At 31.8% G+C, this 18,121-nt stretch overlaps 1 protein-coding gene and 1 long non-coding RNA gene across 5 annotated transcripts in view; one reads left to right on the forward strand and one right to left on the reverse strand.

The window, feature by feature from the left end:
* Positions 1–5,024: 5,024 nt before the first annotated feature.
* Positions 5,025–18,121, forward strand: part of LOC136981560 (uncharacterized) — a 42,108-nt gene continuing 29,011 nt past the window's right edge. For both annotated transcript variants that reach the window (XR_010881738.1, XR_010881737.1), the window contains exon 1: positions 5,025–5,255. This is a non-coding gene — a long non-coding RNA (uncharacterized lncRNA). The remainder of the gene's footprint in view (positions 5,256–18,121) is intronic.
* Positions 9,696–18,121, reverse strand: part of LOC136981549 (uncharacterized) — a 62,432-nt gene continuing 54,006 nt past the window's right edge. For 2 of the 3 annotated variants that reach the window (XM_067277859.1, XM_067277861.1), the window contains 2 exons: positions 16,598–16,666; positions 9,696–14,409 (listed from right to left, as the gene is read on the reverse strand). In XM_067277859.1, coding sequence (XP_067133960.1) covers positions 12,280–14,409; positions 16,598–16,666 — 2,199 coding nt within the window. In that variant the 3' untranslated portion in view covers positions 9,696–12,279. The remainder of the gene's footprint in view (positions 14,410–16,597; positions 16,667–18,121) is intronic. The other variant, XM_067277860.1, reaches the window with a different exon arrangement.

The raw sequence follows: 18,121 nt of genomic DNA on the forward strand, positions 1-18,121 counted from the left end.
GAAGAAAAACTTTAATAGAATCGGGAAATAATAAAATTATTAATCGAGAGAAAAAAATATGTTTTAAATTACCTTAAAAGGAGATGCAGCGCTGATATTATGTGTCAGACTTATAAGAATTCGAAACAATTAAATACGAGCAGGAGTTTCGAGGTGCGATTAATTTCCCTTGATCGGATTAAGACACGATGTCGAATTAAACCTTCGGTAGCCCGAAATGGTCTGTCATCTGCTTAGATACAGGAAACCGACCAATCAAAAGCTAGAGATCCGGGGAAGAGAATCTTTTAAAAACCTGGATCTCGAGGACAAAGACAGACTTTTCCCCGCTTCCCCTAGTGAAGTTAACTGTAGAGACTTCTCCCAGCCTCTAATAGTGACAACCATTGTCCAGACTTTCCCCAGCTTTCAACTGTAGTCAACTGTCTAGACTTTTCCCTGCCTCCACGTGTGGAAACCATCCTGTTTGAATTTCGGGCTATCACCCTTCATCACTGGACCTCTCACACCATTGAAGCATCGACTGACCGCCCCGGGGCCAACGACTCAACAGTCCAGCGCCTCCAGAAGACCAGAAGACAAGACACAATAGATTATAAGACTTAGTATAAATAAACTGGTTTGTCACCGCAGTTATTTGCCTCACTTTCCTTCACCCCACATACAATAAGTCCTGACATTTGAATATCACCAATTCGGCGACCTTCACAACAGCGTAGATCTCCAAATTCTCAAAAATAAAATATACAATATCGAATTAAGAAACATTCCTCTACAATCGCTAATAGCATATCTATCGAACATAAAATACCACATAAATATAAATAATTCGATTTTAAAACCTTAGCAAGATTTACGGTAATAATAAAAAAAATACAAGGTTACTTGAATATCACTGTGATAAAACGTTTATACGAAACTTGCATCGAAACCAAGATAAGATACGCGACCACAACATGGAGTACTGCACCAGAATACTGCTTAATAGACTTCAAATCTCACAAAACTATTTAATTAGAGTCAGAGCAATACATAATTTACATTATTGTGTAAATTATGTATTATGTAAATTATGTAACAGTTACTGCATACTATTATAAAGATAAAATAGAAAAGGTTAGATCGCTGTATATGAACTTTCCGTGCAAACTGGAAGTCGTTATTCCCATTCAAAATTTTTCCCCCGAAAGGTATTAGAAGACCCCCCACGACTCTATTGTTACAGGAAAAGTATGATATACAAGGGCAAAATATTACTAATTTGAGGTGGAGAGCATATATTTTACATTAAATAAATAAAAAATATGATTAAAAATTACAGCCCGGCATTGTGACATAATTTAGAATCATCTGAAAGAAAAGAACTGCGCCACGGCACGGCAAACGGAGGTGGCGGGTTTGAAACGGCGCCTAACGTCTACCTCCAGTGACAAATTACTTAGTCATTAAATTTGCGGATTTATAGCCCGATTATTTGGTTATGTACTCGTATGTGTGTATATATATATATATCGGGCTTCGGAATGTTTGATATCCAGCACAAGAAGAAATTCTCAAAGCAGTTTAACAAATGAAAAGATTGGTGGAAGAAACTGAAGAAGAACCGTAACAAATAAGCACACAATCTCTTTCAATAATAAGTGAAGACGCAAAAGCCAAGTTGCCGACAGTTCATCGTTTTCGTTGCAATATCAGACGTCAACGTCAAGCTGTCAGTAATCCACTTCCACCGAATATTGATGAAATCGTCATCGCAAATCACTAGAAAGTTGCACATGATTGCCAAGATTTCCTTCTGTTCGATTTCGGTTCAAACATTAATAACAGAATGTTAATCTTTGGACCATGTGACAATCTTGAAAATAACATCTCACTGGGTGGGACTTTCAAAACAGCTGTTGCGCTTTTCGTTCAACATTATACCATTCGTGCCCTAATAAATGGACAAACCATTCCATGTATTTATGCATTACTGAAAAACAAAATTCAGGATACATACTTTGAACTGTGAGAAATTAACAACATAGAATGTCAATTTGAGGCCAGCAAGTCTCGTGATTGATTTTGAATTGGCATTTATAAACAGTTTAAAAAGAGTTTTCCCAGACTGTGAAATTACAGGCTGTTTCTTTCGTCTAAGTCAGAACATTTACCGAAAAATTAAAAAGAATGGTCTGCAACAACGTTACCAAGAAAGAAGAATAAGCCCAGCTCTTGCATTTGTGTCGACAGATGAAGTTGTTAATGCTTTTGAGGAATTGTCGGAATTTCCACCTCAAGATATCACACCAGTCGTAGATTATTTCGAAGATGCCTACATTGGAATACCACAATGTCGTGGACGACGGCAACCAACATATGCCATCGAGATATGGAATATGTATCAACAATCCGAAGATGGATTACCAAAATACAAAGAATTCAGTGGAAGAATGGCACAGAAGTTTTCAATCCAATCTTGAAACTTTCCATCACACCATTTGGGGATTCAATGGATTTCTTCAAAGAATACAAGCATTACCAACAAGTTTACTCCAACGAAATTCTGGCTAGTCATCTGTCACAAGCTCCAAGAAAGAAATATCCTGCTTCCAATGCATAGATTCTTACCATCGTTTGCAGTATTATGGACTATCTTCGTGGGATAACGCACAATCTTTCTCTGTAACTCATATTTAAATAATATTAAATTGCAATTTTTATCGGGAACTTCAATATTTCAACTATAAATGACTAATTGATAATTTAACCTTGAGATACTCATATTAAATTTTAGTATTATTTAAAAATTTGTATCAGCATTTTGTTGTATTAAATAAATTTCAAAGAAACTTTTAGTTTTAAGAGGAGCTTTTATTTTTACACAAAGGGTTGGTTTTATTCAGGAGTTACTGTCGGAGAGTTAATAGTTTCGTGGCACTAATGGTTGTCTCTGTAGATGCTGAGGAAAACCAAACTTTGTAGCAACCGATGTTTCATGCAAATAGGTGTGTCCGTTCTGTGTAGAAACAATTAGGTTCAAAGTGCCGACTGCAAAGAACACTACTGTTTCCAATTATCATGGCGTATCGCTGTCAAACACCGACCGAAATAGTGCTTGTTTTTTGGAAACCTGTCAACAAAATATTCATCTTGTGATCGTTTTACATACAAAAAAAAAGATACCATATCGTCGGTCGGCGATCAAAACCTCGTAACTCCAATATTTGCTCAAATTTCAATTACAGCATTAATGGATAACGAATCACGTTCCCGTGATCTACAAAACCCTCGTAGATTCCGAGTCAAACCTCATTCAATACAAAAATAAGAAATAATAATCAACATAGGGTAATAACGGACTTCTGAAGAAAGTTTAATGTTTCTTCAGAAGGAGTTACAAGAAGGAGTTTGGTGGCTAACCGACGATATAGTATCAGAGCAACTAGACCTATATCTAACTTATCGGTAAAACGCGATACCGGTTCTTTTTTTATATCTTTCCGTGCAATCAACTGCACAGCAACTCGGTGGCATTCCTGTTATGCTCCTGTGACAATTCCCTCACACTCGAGTCTAAACAAATAGCAATTACGCCAGAAACAGCTACCATAAGCCGATCAAAAATCGTATCTGAAAAGAAAATTTTCAGATAATGCTTGATAATTACTGTACCACAATAATTGAATCTCTAGTATTTTTAGTTGACAAACTTCTAGCAGACTCCCGCAGCTTATGACCAGTGATGATTCGAGTTTATCAAAAAGGTGACAAGAACAAATACACGCGCATTCACGACTTCCGCCATTTTTTGCAATTTCACTATATTTATTTATTTATTATTTATTTTTTTTAAACTCTTTCCGCCCTGTGGGCACTAAGAGGGCCTCTTTCAGTAGGCCCATATGGGTTCGGCCAGGCCCACAATGGGGCTACCGGGTGGTGAGGGACGGGGCACGACATATACGAACGGACCACCCTCCGAAAAATTCCTGGGGATTATTCGACCCGTTCGGATTCGATCCCGGGTCCCCCAGAGCGGTAGGTTGCCACCTTGACCCCAGAGCGGTAGGCTCGGCCATCCGGTCAATTTCACTATATTGAGAGGATGTAAGGAGCAATTGTGACCAACTAGAGGCCCTTTGGTATGCTCCAGTCAAGAGTTACAAGCGTCTGTTTCGAAGGTCTACTAGAAATGATCCGTCGGTTAGGTCCCTTAACCAATCTATGATTAATATCTTCATATTTATTTTCTAAATCATGCATGAATTTTTTCAGAAAATTTATACCATTAATTGAAAAAGAGTTATATATTATGCAATTAATGAGGTTATAGAATATTATATTATAAATATAATTAGGGGTTATAGAAAGGAGCGGACATAAATTGAGTTTGAATACAAAATTTTTTACGCAAGTAGAGTTGCCAGATATATGGAGATAAAATCCAGGACAAAATGAGTTCTTCCCGAAAGACATGGCAACGCTTCAATTCCAGGACATACAGTAGATGTGTATTTTTACTCCGACAATGACATAAATACATTTAAAACAGCGGTTCTCAACCAGAGGTACGCGCATGGAAATTTTTTTCTTCTTCTTTTTAACTCTTTCCGTCCTGTGGGCATTAAAACGACCTCTTTTAGCAAGTCCATTATGAGTTCGGCCAGGCATTATTTCCCGCTCCCCGCGTATAATAAAAATATGTAATTACCAATCACGTCACATAACACGTCCATGGCAAGTTACTACGGGGCGGCATAACCTAGTAGCTCTGGTCCAACGAAAATACAGGACGAGACAATCCCAGAAAACCGGAACATCTGGCAACACTATACCAGCATTGAAAATAAGCTACGAAAGAAAACAATTCAAGTGGAGAAAAATCAATAGGCAGAATAATCAAAAAATTTTTTAACGCTTTATTTATATTTTCTGTTCAGAAAATATTCAATATTAAAATGACAGACCTATTCAAAATTTACGTTCGGCCCTCTAGCGATCGAATTATGCGTAAGTTGTATTTATTTTACGCCCCCATCGATATGGATTACGTCAGCGGCAGGCTCATGGCGCCTCCCATTGGCTTGGTGCTGGTGTTTTTCTAATAAGTCCTATACGTATCGTCGATTTTAAATGCGTAGCAAAGTATAAATTTGTATTAAAATCGCCACCTTTACTCAAATTTCATCTAAAATATTCAAAAAATGGAAGCCAGAGTACATATTTCATTTATGCGTGTTGTATACACACGGTTTATCATGCCTGACCTCTGTGTAAGTGTGCAACTTTTCGTTTACTTTTTTAATATATTTGCTGTTTATGATAAAGGTATGATATACTCTACACTCTAACTTGATCCTAAGACACACACAAATTACATATGCAGATTTTGCTTCAGTCACTCATCCTACATTTAATACACATTTGAGTATACCTACATCTGTTATAATTGGAATGTTTGATCAGAATTTATGTCAGGTTGTAAAGGTGAAATGTAGACATTTTGAAAAAAAAATTGATTGACGATTAACTTGTGGGTAATGGCCATCCGTATCCATCTTATCTTGCAGTCTTTGCTGCAAATTTCTGATCCCGTGGGTCTGGCACTGCTGGGATTTTTCTTTGAAGAATGTCTCAAGCGTTGGGTGTCGTGCGTTCGAACGTACGTTGGCGGCGGATCGTGCCCGGTCCGGGCCGTAAAGCGGACGGGTGGAACCTCCCGGCCGGCTTCTCCGAGGTCATTCGTGCTCTGGCACGGAGAACGGACGACCTCGGAGAACCTCGGAGTATCAAACTTTGTTGATTTTTGGACGAAGTTCTATGATGTTCGTGTTCGAATGATCTGGTTATTCGTGCGGTTCTTTTGGGATGGCAAAGTCGGTTTGAGATGACGTTGGACGGATGCGTGTCGTCGTCGCCTTCTGTACTTTCGGTGCTTTGATGTCTGCGGCGGCCGGTCGGTCCTTCTTTGCCCGTAAATGCTTTGTAGATCTTTTGTGGCCGCCGACTTTTGATCTGATAAAGAATCGGGGGGTGAATGTGTTCTATTTAAAGTTTCGTTGCATCCATTTCCAACGAAATGCCTTTTTTTACTATACTTTATACCCATACTGAATGTTAGAATTAGGAAAAAAGTCTAAATTTCACTTTTACAACCCGATATATAATAATTAAGATTTCACTTTAGCATCCAATGTTTATTAAATATTAAAAAAAAAAAACACGTGGTTCAAGAGATCTTAAACAGCACTTTATTATTCGGTAGTCCATTTTTTTTATTTTTTCCGAAAATTATCCCATTTTTGTTCCTCGCCGGCTTAGCTGCCGGTCTACTGTACGAGGTATACAAACGAGTACGTACAGGGAACTGTATTTCACAAAAGATGAAGATGAACATTTATACATAATGAAGTTTTGGACATTTACAAATGATTGACACAACATTTTGACAGCTTTCAAAAAGTGATGCATCTGCAGAAAAACTTCACTTTTCCAACAGTCACTTTCATTTTCAACCATATGACATATCTATTCACTAATCTAACCAATATTTACAAAGAGTTTGCCTTTATATTCCTGCTGCAAATATTTTTTATTTCCTTTTCAGAGATTGGATGTAATGACAATATTTCGGGGATTCTTTTACTTAAATCACTGAACTGAAAACAGTAATGTGATCCACATTATCTATAAACAGATTTTACACAATGTTTCCTTGATGTAATTTAGTAATATATATGAAATATTACACAGATAAGTTACATAATTATTATTTTTTAAATGAACTCTGCAATTCTTTACAGAATTACTTACAGAAAACCCTAAAGATAAATATTTGTATTTATAATGTTTTATAAACACACTACAGTAAGAGACAGTTTATCATAGATTAGTACACATAATAAAATCCTTTATATTTTACAAACAAGCAAATAATTATAATTTTTATTTCATTAGAAATAAAACTTTTGTTACATAATTTTACACAAAAACTTTTAATAATTATAAAGCTGTCTTAATAAAATCGAAGCTACCCTATTAAAGTCCGATCACTCAAACCAACTGTGTCTATTGTTATTATTTAGTATATTATCTAATGTAGGAAGTAACAATGCAATACCTACAGCCTATTTGTTTTCTCAATTCTGTAAATATTTTTCAAAAAAATATTTTAAAAGGAAAACATGAAAACAAACAAACTACTAGGGTATTAAAATGCAATATCACATCCGTCGGTATGTTACATTAATAAACTATTACTTTAAAGCACATTATACCACAGCATAACTTTCTTCTATTGCAAGCCATGTCGTTTTGGTATCGTGACTTTATGTTGTGCGGTAGGACGACCGGATTAGACTGAAATTATTTTCTGTACATTTCGGACGAGTATAAATATATTTACTGTTTTTAAAATGAATATTACGATCGCAAAAGACAAAGACAAATTTTGGTTTCTTGGTAATTTTTAAATTAAAAAAATATGACTAGAAGGATAGTCTTGTGATTCCCGGTTAATTTATCCGGTCGTCCTAACTTTTAAAAATATTTGTTAAATAATGTTCTTCCTGAGAAATTAACACAGGTGGGCTAGTTACTTAATTGATGACTAGCTTAGACTTAATAGAGGAATGTAACAACGATAAAGTTTCGGTTGAGTATTTCACTTTGTACTTATGATAATTAATACATTGTTTAATCAATTTAGAAGTAAATAACAAACCAAATTATCACTTTTATAGATTTTAAAACTTCAAATGTAGTATATTTTATTGTTGTGTAAATTAAAGCTGCCGACGCAATGTTTCTCGAAATCCTTTTTTTTTTCTTGTTTGTCTGGTTCGGTACAAGACAACTTACATGCGATACAGCAATAATAATAAAAATATTTTTGCAATATCACACTGTACCTTATTTTTAAAGATAAAAATGACTCTTTAGAAAGCAGTTTAAACAAAATAAAGTATGAGAGACGAGTGTTAAAATTAATTACATAAAGTCCGGAAAAGATGTTATTCCATAAAGACTATGAAAAATATCTTTGGCAATCGTCCTGCTTATTACTTATGATTAATGGCCATATACAAATGGTTTTGATATCTCTGAATGTAATGATTTATCCAGTTTCTTATTCTTGTTAAAAATATTAAAACATTTAATAAATATATTTTTAATGGAAATAAGAAAACAGTATTTGGGAATAGATATTTTATCTGTTAACGATCAGTAAAGGAAAAGTTCGAGTGCACGGTCTTTTATATTTATTATTATAACCATTAAAACATTTACAACAATTTTGAGTTGTAGCAAGAAGACAAATGATTAATTATAGATTTTCTAATCTGTTCGTCTATTTGTTTCATTAATTTTTGTAATTGAAGAATTCTGTTCACATTTCAATTAAAAAATTGGATGAAAATTATAGTGACTACAGTTATAAATGATCATATTATAGTAAAATGCACAAAATATTGCTTTCTTTTTTTAAAATGAAATAAGTGTTAATGTGTGTTAAAATTTTGATTCCATAATTTAATTTCCAAATAAAATTCCAGGTATGAAAAATTTGGAAGTATTTAAAATTTTACCTTCAATCCAACTAACAGATTTCTTGATAAATGACATATAAAACTTCTAATGTACTTTTTTACAATAATGCAAAATATATTTAGTAACTGAAGAATAATTAAGAAAAGAATGAATTAAAAGCATTTAAAATAAATCATACCTGCTATATATTCCACGAATATATTTTAAGTATTGTAAGTTACCAGATATTACAAAGTCGTACGACTCAAAAATGCAAGGAATGTACCGAAGGTAACGAAAAAGTGGACACGACTTCTTCGTTTATCGACACGGGTCCTTCAAATTAGACTCGTCGATAGAGTACGTCTACACGAAGATACTACTAAATTATATACTATAGTCTCCATTATAATCAATGGATTTGCACTAAGTACCTTTGTATAGAGGAAGAGTTACTACCAACAAGTCCGATTCGAAGGACCCGTGTCGGTAAACGAAAAAGTTGCACCCGCTTTTGCAATGTTTCGGTACAGCCTCGTATCTTGTAACTTAAAATTATTTATCATCGTTTAAACATTATTTATAAATTATTTTTCATATTAGACAATTCTATCCGCTGTAATGTTCTAGGATAGTAACGATACATCTGTTTATTTATTTCCATTAAAAATGTTTTAAAATATTTGCATACTAAAGCTGTAACCACGAGCAAATAGTTTGAGTAAGATAAGAGATGCGATGCTATTAATTATGTAATGGCAGATAAATACATTAAATGACAACTGTGTGGCCTTATTTGAGTAAGGATAAATGCGTGTCACCGATGTAGGCGGTGATTTAATGAATTATTAATGCAAATACAACATCCTCACTTAATTTCTGTCAACATTATGAAATCTAATTCGTCTCTGAAAAATATTTAACATAAATTAAAAAATTCAAAGTATTCCCAATATATATCTCAGAATCATACTGTACATACCAGATTATCTAGATATTTGCTTTGAATATTATTTTCTCATTCAGGATAAACATGGTCCCAGATTTTTTCTTAAACATACAATTTTATGTTAATATACTTCTTTCATTTGTATACATATTCATCAACTAATTCTTATACTAGAATATGCATTTACTAAGCGGTCTTCTATCTTATATTCCTCAAATCCTACAGAACGATTTAGTTTTTTTTGTTTTTTTGTTGTTATTTTCTTTAATTTAACAAAATTGTGGTTATGCATTAAGTTATCGATTTATTAAATATTTACAAGTTGCTTTAAGACAAAACAAACACATCCAGCTATTACACATTTGGAAAAATTTTTGTTCATTATAATTTTCAAAAAATTAAAAATGATAATATCGTATTAAAAAAATCAATAAACAGTACATTGTATATATATATAGATATATACCATTTAGATCAACTGTGAAATTTATACAATGGAAAAAATAATAATAATAAAAATACACTTCTGCTTTGTAGAGATATCAATTTATAATTTCCTTAAATAACAATAAACAAAATATTGACATAGTTATAGAAAAAATAGTTTTTATCATATTTTATTTTTGTATTTCATGAAATTTCTACGGTTTAGCAATTAAAAACTACAAAAAAATATATATAAATTAGGTTCGTTTTTAAATCGAACGAAATTTCACGAAATGCAAAAATAAACTAAATAAATACGAAAATGGCAGTTAGGAGCATCTAAAAGACGCAAAATCAAAATTATAAAATATATATATATATATATATTTTATGACTGTTTTTTTTATTTTAATTTAAATTAAATTTATTGCTGCTATTGTTGGTTCGGATGAAATTCTAATTAAAAAATTTCAATATAGAAAACGTTGCGACAGTTAATTTATAACAGATAGTCGAATGTATCTATAGCACCTAAACGGTTTCTGGTTAACTGAAATTTCTTTAGTAAATCTTTACAATGAATTCTCTAGGAATTGTTTTTAAATTAATTTTTCTAAACTATAGACTCGCGAACGGAAATTAGTCGGTCGAAACTTTACTCGTTATCTTATAGAAAACTGTACGATGCCGGTTGCCGCTTCGAAAAAAAATCTATCGAGATCCTGGCAAAAATACACGTAAACAACTACCAGAAATTTGATTTTTTCCTTCTTACATTCCTAATACAAAATATCTGTTTTAACTAAATCTTTTTGCATTAGAATTTAAATTGCACCAACGATCAGTTTTTAAATTACCAATATATTGCTTTATTCCCTTTGCCATTTTAAAATCTGTTTGCTTTTTGATAGAAACAAAAGAAATATTCACTCCAAAGAATTGTACAACTATAACTATCATTAATTAATTAATGTTTTATTGGATTATTTCCAATAATACACAATCTTTCCAGGTATGTATTCATTTGTGAATATCCTGAATAATTTGTGAGAAACGACAATTTTAAGCATGGATTAAATATTTTTCAGCAAAAGTTACTTGCATACTTTTTAAAAATAATTTTTACCATACAGTTCTTCTAGAAAAATTAGAACAAAATACAATGGTATTTCTTTAATTTACTATTTTTTTAGGACGATAATTTAAACAGCTGCCTCCAGATTGTATCGTACGTAAACATTCAATCCGTAACTCAATTTTTCAATTAAAGCCAAGCGAACTACCGTATTATCAAGCTATATTAATCTAATTTTAATATAGTCGGATAATCCAATAGTTTGTTTGGCCAAATTGTATCATTCTTCGAGCAAATAACTGCCATTTTCTAATAGTAAACTTTTATATAAATTAATTCTGTATGAAGTAACCTATTTTGACATAAAGGAAAGTATAATTATCTATTGCTATCTAGTTTAAAAGGATGGATTAGTTTTCTTTCCATAAAAATATATCATCTGATTTAGTTTATGTATTGCATAGAAATTATTACTGCTACATTACCCGCCAAATCAATAGCAAATGGATCAATGAAAAGGTTTTTGTTTCTGTATCCATATACTATATAATTTTGGTTTTTGCGTAAGAAATGATAAATATTTTGTGTTATTTAAATAATAATTTCTATTATTAAAATATCAATTAAGTCTTTAGCATAAAATTTAGATTAATCCTTTGCGGAGTGAGTTTCCATGTACTTAAAACAGTTTTCGTCTAGTGTACTGTGTCGTTTTTCTACCACTATAACTCTCACAAAGAGAATAAGATGACTCTCAACACACCAATATGCACACTTCCATATAAATTTCAAACTGCCACTCCTCAAAGGTTTAAAAGTTACACATTATTTTTCATTTCCTTTCACGTGTCATATTTTACAAATCTAAATTTACTATTCAAACTATGTCTCGTGTGCATCTACAACGAGATTCTCAAGAGCAACATGCTATCTAAATGGAAACCAAATAATAATTAAAGGAAAGGTTTACTTGTACGTACGGGTCATTAAGTGTTTTAAGGAGCAATATTTTTTGAAATTATGCATTTAAGAAAATCATTCTGCAGAGATGGTCAAATCTGTTGTCCTAAAGAATCTTTCTGCAGATGCATGTACGAAAATGTTTCAAGCCTCATAAAAAAAAGTTATTTACAGTTGTATACAATGGGAAGGACAAATAAGTAGACTGTTGGACTGATCATCGATGGCATGATATATGTAGAACAATGATAAATATGGACAAAAGTTAACTTTTTCATGAAATGACATTCACACATATAACACACATACTGTTCAATTATAAAACCCATACCTTGTTTTAACTACTGTTACATATGGGTTACTTGGGATATGTTTGTCCTTCTTTAAATAAAACTGGATATAAATGAGGTCCCACGTGATACTGATATTGAAGATTTCCTTGATCCACAATATCTTTATAACCGTCCAAATTAGTCTGTTTACTTTCTGGAGGAATATAATAGGCAGTAACTTGTGGTGACCAGAATGATGACCTTAATGAAGTATATTCCAATGACTGCGATGAATAGGTATAATTATACGAGGATATACTTTTTGAAGTACTTTTTACATTATTTGGTAAGGGAGAAGGACTCGGAGTACTGGGAATATCTATGGCCGAAGAAGTCACGCCGTCAGAATTCATTATCGGTGCCCTATTTGATAGAGCGTCCGGATGTAGTTTTCTGTCCTGCGATAAACTATTATAAAGTTTTGAATTTCCTATGTTGTTAATAACTGGAATGGTTAGATGAGGAGATGATTTCATGACGGACACTACAAAAGGACTACTATGATATAGTGGTGGTTCTATTTCTTCCGGAGGCGGTGTTATATTTTCTATACCACTAGGTGGTGACGTAGCTGTTGTATTTATGACTTTTCTTTTCAGAGACAGATCTAAACAGATCCCGTCGGCGGGAGTTTTTGGAGGACTGGGCGAAGGCACAACAGCTTCCAATCCAGTTGACTGTGGCTTTTTCTTTACACTTAAATCTAGCACAACTGGAGGATTAATATCGTCTATTGGAGTAAAAGGTGTTGTTTTATAATTAACGTGCGCTTGACCTAATCCACTTTTAATGCAGGAACTAGGAGGACTATTTAACTGTATACGCTTCGGTTGATCGAAATACGGTTCGTCGTATTTATACTTACTGTTTCTGGAAATAATTGAATTTGCATACGCCTCCAGTTTAATAGTTTGCACGTTGTTGTTGAATGAGGTTTTCGTATCAGAACTAATTATTGGATGCTGAGAAACGCAAGAAGAAATTTTTGGTTTTTGAGATGCCAGAATACTTTTTAATTCTTTATCAGTTTGCAGATTATCTTCCTCCATTTTTATCCTAGATAGTTTATATATTTTAGAATGCTTATTTGCATTATCATCCTGACAATTTTTCAGAATGCTTACTTCAAGTGACTGATTTAGTTTTGTTATTTCTGTTATCTTGCACTTATCTTGCAGTTTATCATACATTTTAACTTTGTTTACCGTAGTGCTGGGCACAGATTTAATACCGATACTTTCGGAGAGTTTTTTATTAAGAGGAAGAATTAATTTATTTGACTCTTCTGAATTTGTCATATTACCTTTATAATGTGCTACCGACGACAGCGACGAAAACACGGGTGACGTAGACAAATTATGCTTATCTTTTATTAACGTAGGCATAATTTTCCTATCTACTGTTCTGGCCGGTTCAGTATGACAAATGACAGACGGACGAAGCTGACAGTATTCGTTATTCTTGTCGTACCCTAGGCTCTTCGAGTCCGGATCGTAATTTTTATTATGAGGAATGTGTATCGAGACATCCTCCGAAGAAGTAGAATACTTTTCGTTTGCATAGCCAAACGTGGACTGCCCACTTGGAAGAGCTACACTTTTTCGATGCATAAGCGGAGACATGATACTAAAACTATTTCTGTTTTTCTTGTCACCATTAGACACACCATCGTATTTTGCTGGAGAATACTGTCCCAAATAACAAACTTCTTTGGTTAAAGGAATTGAGCATGAAGATTCAGATTTATTTATGTTGGAAAACATAGAATTCACATAAACTTTAGCAGTCGAATTAGAGCAATTAGAATAATTATTAACCGACACAATGTTACCATTTCCATTTGCTTTAGTTTCATTCATTCGTCCCGACGACGAATTGTGTTCGGTTGTGGGAAGATAGTAAGCATGAGATGAGGATGAAATTAATTTAGAAGAATGGTTGGAATTAGTATGACAATTACTTGATAAAATTGACAACACTGGCTGTCTAGTTCTAAGAATATCATCGTTTGTTTTAGAAATATGCTCAATATTATTAGGTTCCGATTTTATTTTGGGATGAGGTTCTTGATGTTGTTGCATCGCATCTTTTAACATTTGTTGATACCTTTCTAAAGTACCTTTTTTTGCTGTCTTTGTTGGATGCAATTGACGAACCTAAACAAAATAAAAAGATTCATTAAAAATCTCATTTGGCATATTTAAATGTAAAAAATAAAATGTAAAAGTTTCTTTTTTCTAAAATTTTGATTATGATTATATCAATGAAATTAAAAATGTCCTATGCAGAACATAAGTTTCAAAATGAGCAAATTTTTAAATTTACCATCAAGATTTAATTTAAATTTACCATCAAGTTTTCTATTAGCTAAAATAAATTATTGTAGACAGCTGTATACAGGATCTTCCAAAAAGAATTCTACCAGTTTAATTTAATTTTGTTAATTATTATTCAAGATGGTTGTGATAAAACATTGAAAAATTGTCCAAGCTTCACATTTGCCCGTTAGTTTCTCAGTGCACGCACCTCATGTCACCAACACATACTTAAATTTTTCCTATGCTCACTACAGCACATCTGTTGGCCCTTCTCCTGTGGTGGCCACAATTCTACAGCTCCTCCAAATTACTCATGATGAGTTATTCTGACTTTGCAAACTGCAGAACCCAAGATGCCTTCTCTATTGTGGAGTTGTCATTTTCCTAGAGATAATAGGCAACATGACATTTGAATGAAGATGGGATACGAAACTCGGACAATTACCGTATCGACCGGCGCATGTTGCATACTTTGTGGATAATAAATAGCATAATTAAATAATTTAAAATGGTAGAATTCTTTTTGGAAGATCAAGATTGTTTTTCATATGAATAATAATTTTTATATTACCAGTATAAATTATAACAAAATTACATAACAAACAATTAAATAGAACTTGAATTTCTGTTAGGAGAATTAAGCTTTTCAGTGTAAATCTACTAAGAACTTGCTCTTATGTTAAATTTAAGAGATATCTTACACATCTAAATTTCGAAAATTAAGATAAATAATAATATCTTAATATGTAGATATAAAGAAATTATAATTTCTTTATAATTTCTTTATACTTATATGCTTAATTAGGCAAGTTTATGGCTCACCAAATCCACCATTATCATTTGATTAGCTTAGTTTCAGGCTTAGTGTATATTTATACAATTTTACAAATGTGAATTATTGTTGTATTTTTCATTTATTAAATATTAACATACCAATAAAACATTTTTCATTCATGCAACGTATCTTCGTTTCTTGACATCCAAAGGATTTATTTTACCAAAATCTGCACTTACACAAATTTCTTATTACTTTTATCATAAATTTATATGTATTATAATAGTGTATTGCAAATACAAACTTTGTCATCCTCTGCACAGAAAATGTTATATAATAATTTAATTATTCATTACTTTTCAGTTTTTTTCAAACAAAACTCAAATACAGGATGACATAAATGTAAGTGTGAAAGCAAAAACAGAATTTAGCATCAAACAGTACATATAAAATATAGACATTTCTCATTCAGAGTCTTCTAATAGAACCACAAATGTTGAGGCTTCTATGATATGGCATTTATTAAGCAATTGCTCAAGTAATAAATCTACTAGACATTGAGTGTGTTTGGTATTGCTAAAACTCAATGTTAAAGCTAGATGCAACATGAGCATTGGCCAATAGAAATGAACTAGCTTTGGTGTATTAAAAACTACATTATATAAATGCAACCGTAGATTTCGGATCAATTTTAACAAGCTCTCTGTCGTAAACAATATAAAAACTGTCAATAAATTATTTCATTACAGAATACATAAATGAACAAAAGTCTTTCTCTCACTCTCAAGTATGTATAAATCTTTATTCAAATTTGGTAATTCAAATCTGGCCTACAAACCTTTTTCATTTCACATTTTTATAATACTTTTCCCTCTCTCTCTCTATATATATATATAAAATATTTACATAAAAAACATATATATATATTTTTCTTTTAGTCCTGAATCACTGTACTTTTGTATTTTACTGTTCTTTTTTAAATCAGTCTTTCCCAAATTTCTTTGATTATTGCCCCTTTTAGGGCATGTATTTTCTATATATTTTTTGTTTCAAAATGAATTTTTGTCCCCTTTGTCTTGCAGCATCATTTCAACTTTTATACTGCCCTTAAGGGTGGTAGCCCCCACTTTGGGAATCACTGTTTCAGATCATCCTGTATATATTGAATAAGATGTGCGTTTACTCAACTAACTTTAAATATTTTTTGATACGATTAGTGTTTTTAAAGTAAAAAATTGTCTCAAAATTTACCCAATTTCTTGCTAATGCATTCTTTTTTCTGATTTCTTTCCACTTTCTTTCTCTTTCTTCACAACCATTCTATCAAAATTACATTAAAAAAAAAATTAAAATCTCTCTCCAAAAAGTAAAAAGTGCTAAAGTTTAATGAAATTTAATCTACTAAAATCATTCAAAACAAAAACTTCTTAATAATAATTTAAATCCATATATTAACATGTATACAATTTTCTTCTGATTTTTCTAAAAATTTAACCTAAACACAATTCCAAATAAAAAATGGTATTGATACAAAGTAATTTATGTATCGATAATGATAAATTTTTCTTTTAAATATATACGTGCTGTACATACACACCACCGTTAATGACTAATTATTGACTGTCAACGTTTCACTTATTTACACATTTCACAATTCGTGAGTCACCACTTGGAAAGAAATCAAAAAAAGCTCTTCACTTAAATGAGTTACATTGCTATTTCCTCTGATTATTTAATTATAGAAAACACAAGAGCCTTTATTTCTGTATATAGTAAGCTATAACATGTTCAAATGTAAAAATGACGGTTTATTTATTAAAAATACGCAAACGAAATCTCGAAAGACGTCCCGGTAATCGCACTTAATTCGTTTACAATTTATAATGCAAAATTTAACGATCGTACGGAATGATTTTGAATCTAATTGTTTCGCGGACGATTATCGTAACGACTAAGTATATTGGGATTGGCGGTACAAGTTATAGTAATTTAAAATAAAATTCTTTTTTAACATTAACTTTACCTTATTATTTTATTTTTAAAAAACAAAATGTATTATTATTTTTGTTCATAGATGGCACGGTTGCAGAGCAACCGACAATTGACGACAGGATGTATTTTCTAAAAATACTGCAATTTTCTTTGTGAAAATATATGACCTAGTTTTTCAATTATTTCAACATTGTTGCGCAATATTAATCTGTATAATTTACGGTTCTCTTTCTTTAATGACACGTTAAAAATGAAGACGTATATAATGATTTATATTATTTTTAAATTAGCAATACATTATAATGAATTACATCTTTTAAAAATTAACGTGTGCAGTGTTTTTAATTCAGTTTTTTAGATTTAATGTACTGTGTGCAGTTGAAAAACTGACGAAATATACCTTAGACTATAATAAATAAACAAAAAAATTCAATTCGGTGGACGAGACGACGCCATACAGTTGTAATATGCTTCTAAACACACTCAAATATTTAGATATAAAATATTCTTTAGATTCTTAAGTATTTATTGGGTAATTTAGGTTTGCGTTAGAGTAAATTATACATGCATTAGATTTTTTACAAATAATAATCAAAAAAGAAAATACTAAATGTTAATTACTTACTTTCGTAACAGGATATTTTGCAATATTCATTTGGAAGGAAAATGTGCAATTGGAAATCATAGTGTGTTTAATATTAGTCATGCCCAAATACTTTTTACTTTTTTCTTCTAATGAACATATTGTCTTAAGATATGGAAACTTAACTGTTTTTCTGATTG

The sequence above is a fragment of the Centruroides vittatus genome, unplaced genomic scaffold, assembly GCF_030686945.1.
Source record: "Centruroides vittatus isolate TY-2023 unplaced genomic scaffold, ASM3068694v2 contig_767, whole genome shotgun sequence".
Classification (NCBI taxonomy): Eukaryota; Metazoa; Arthropoda; class Arachnida; order Scorpiones; family Buthidae; genus Centruroides; species Centruroides vittatus.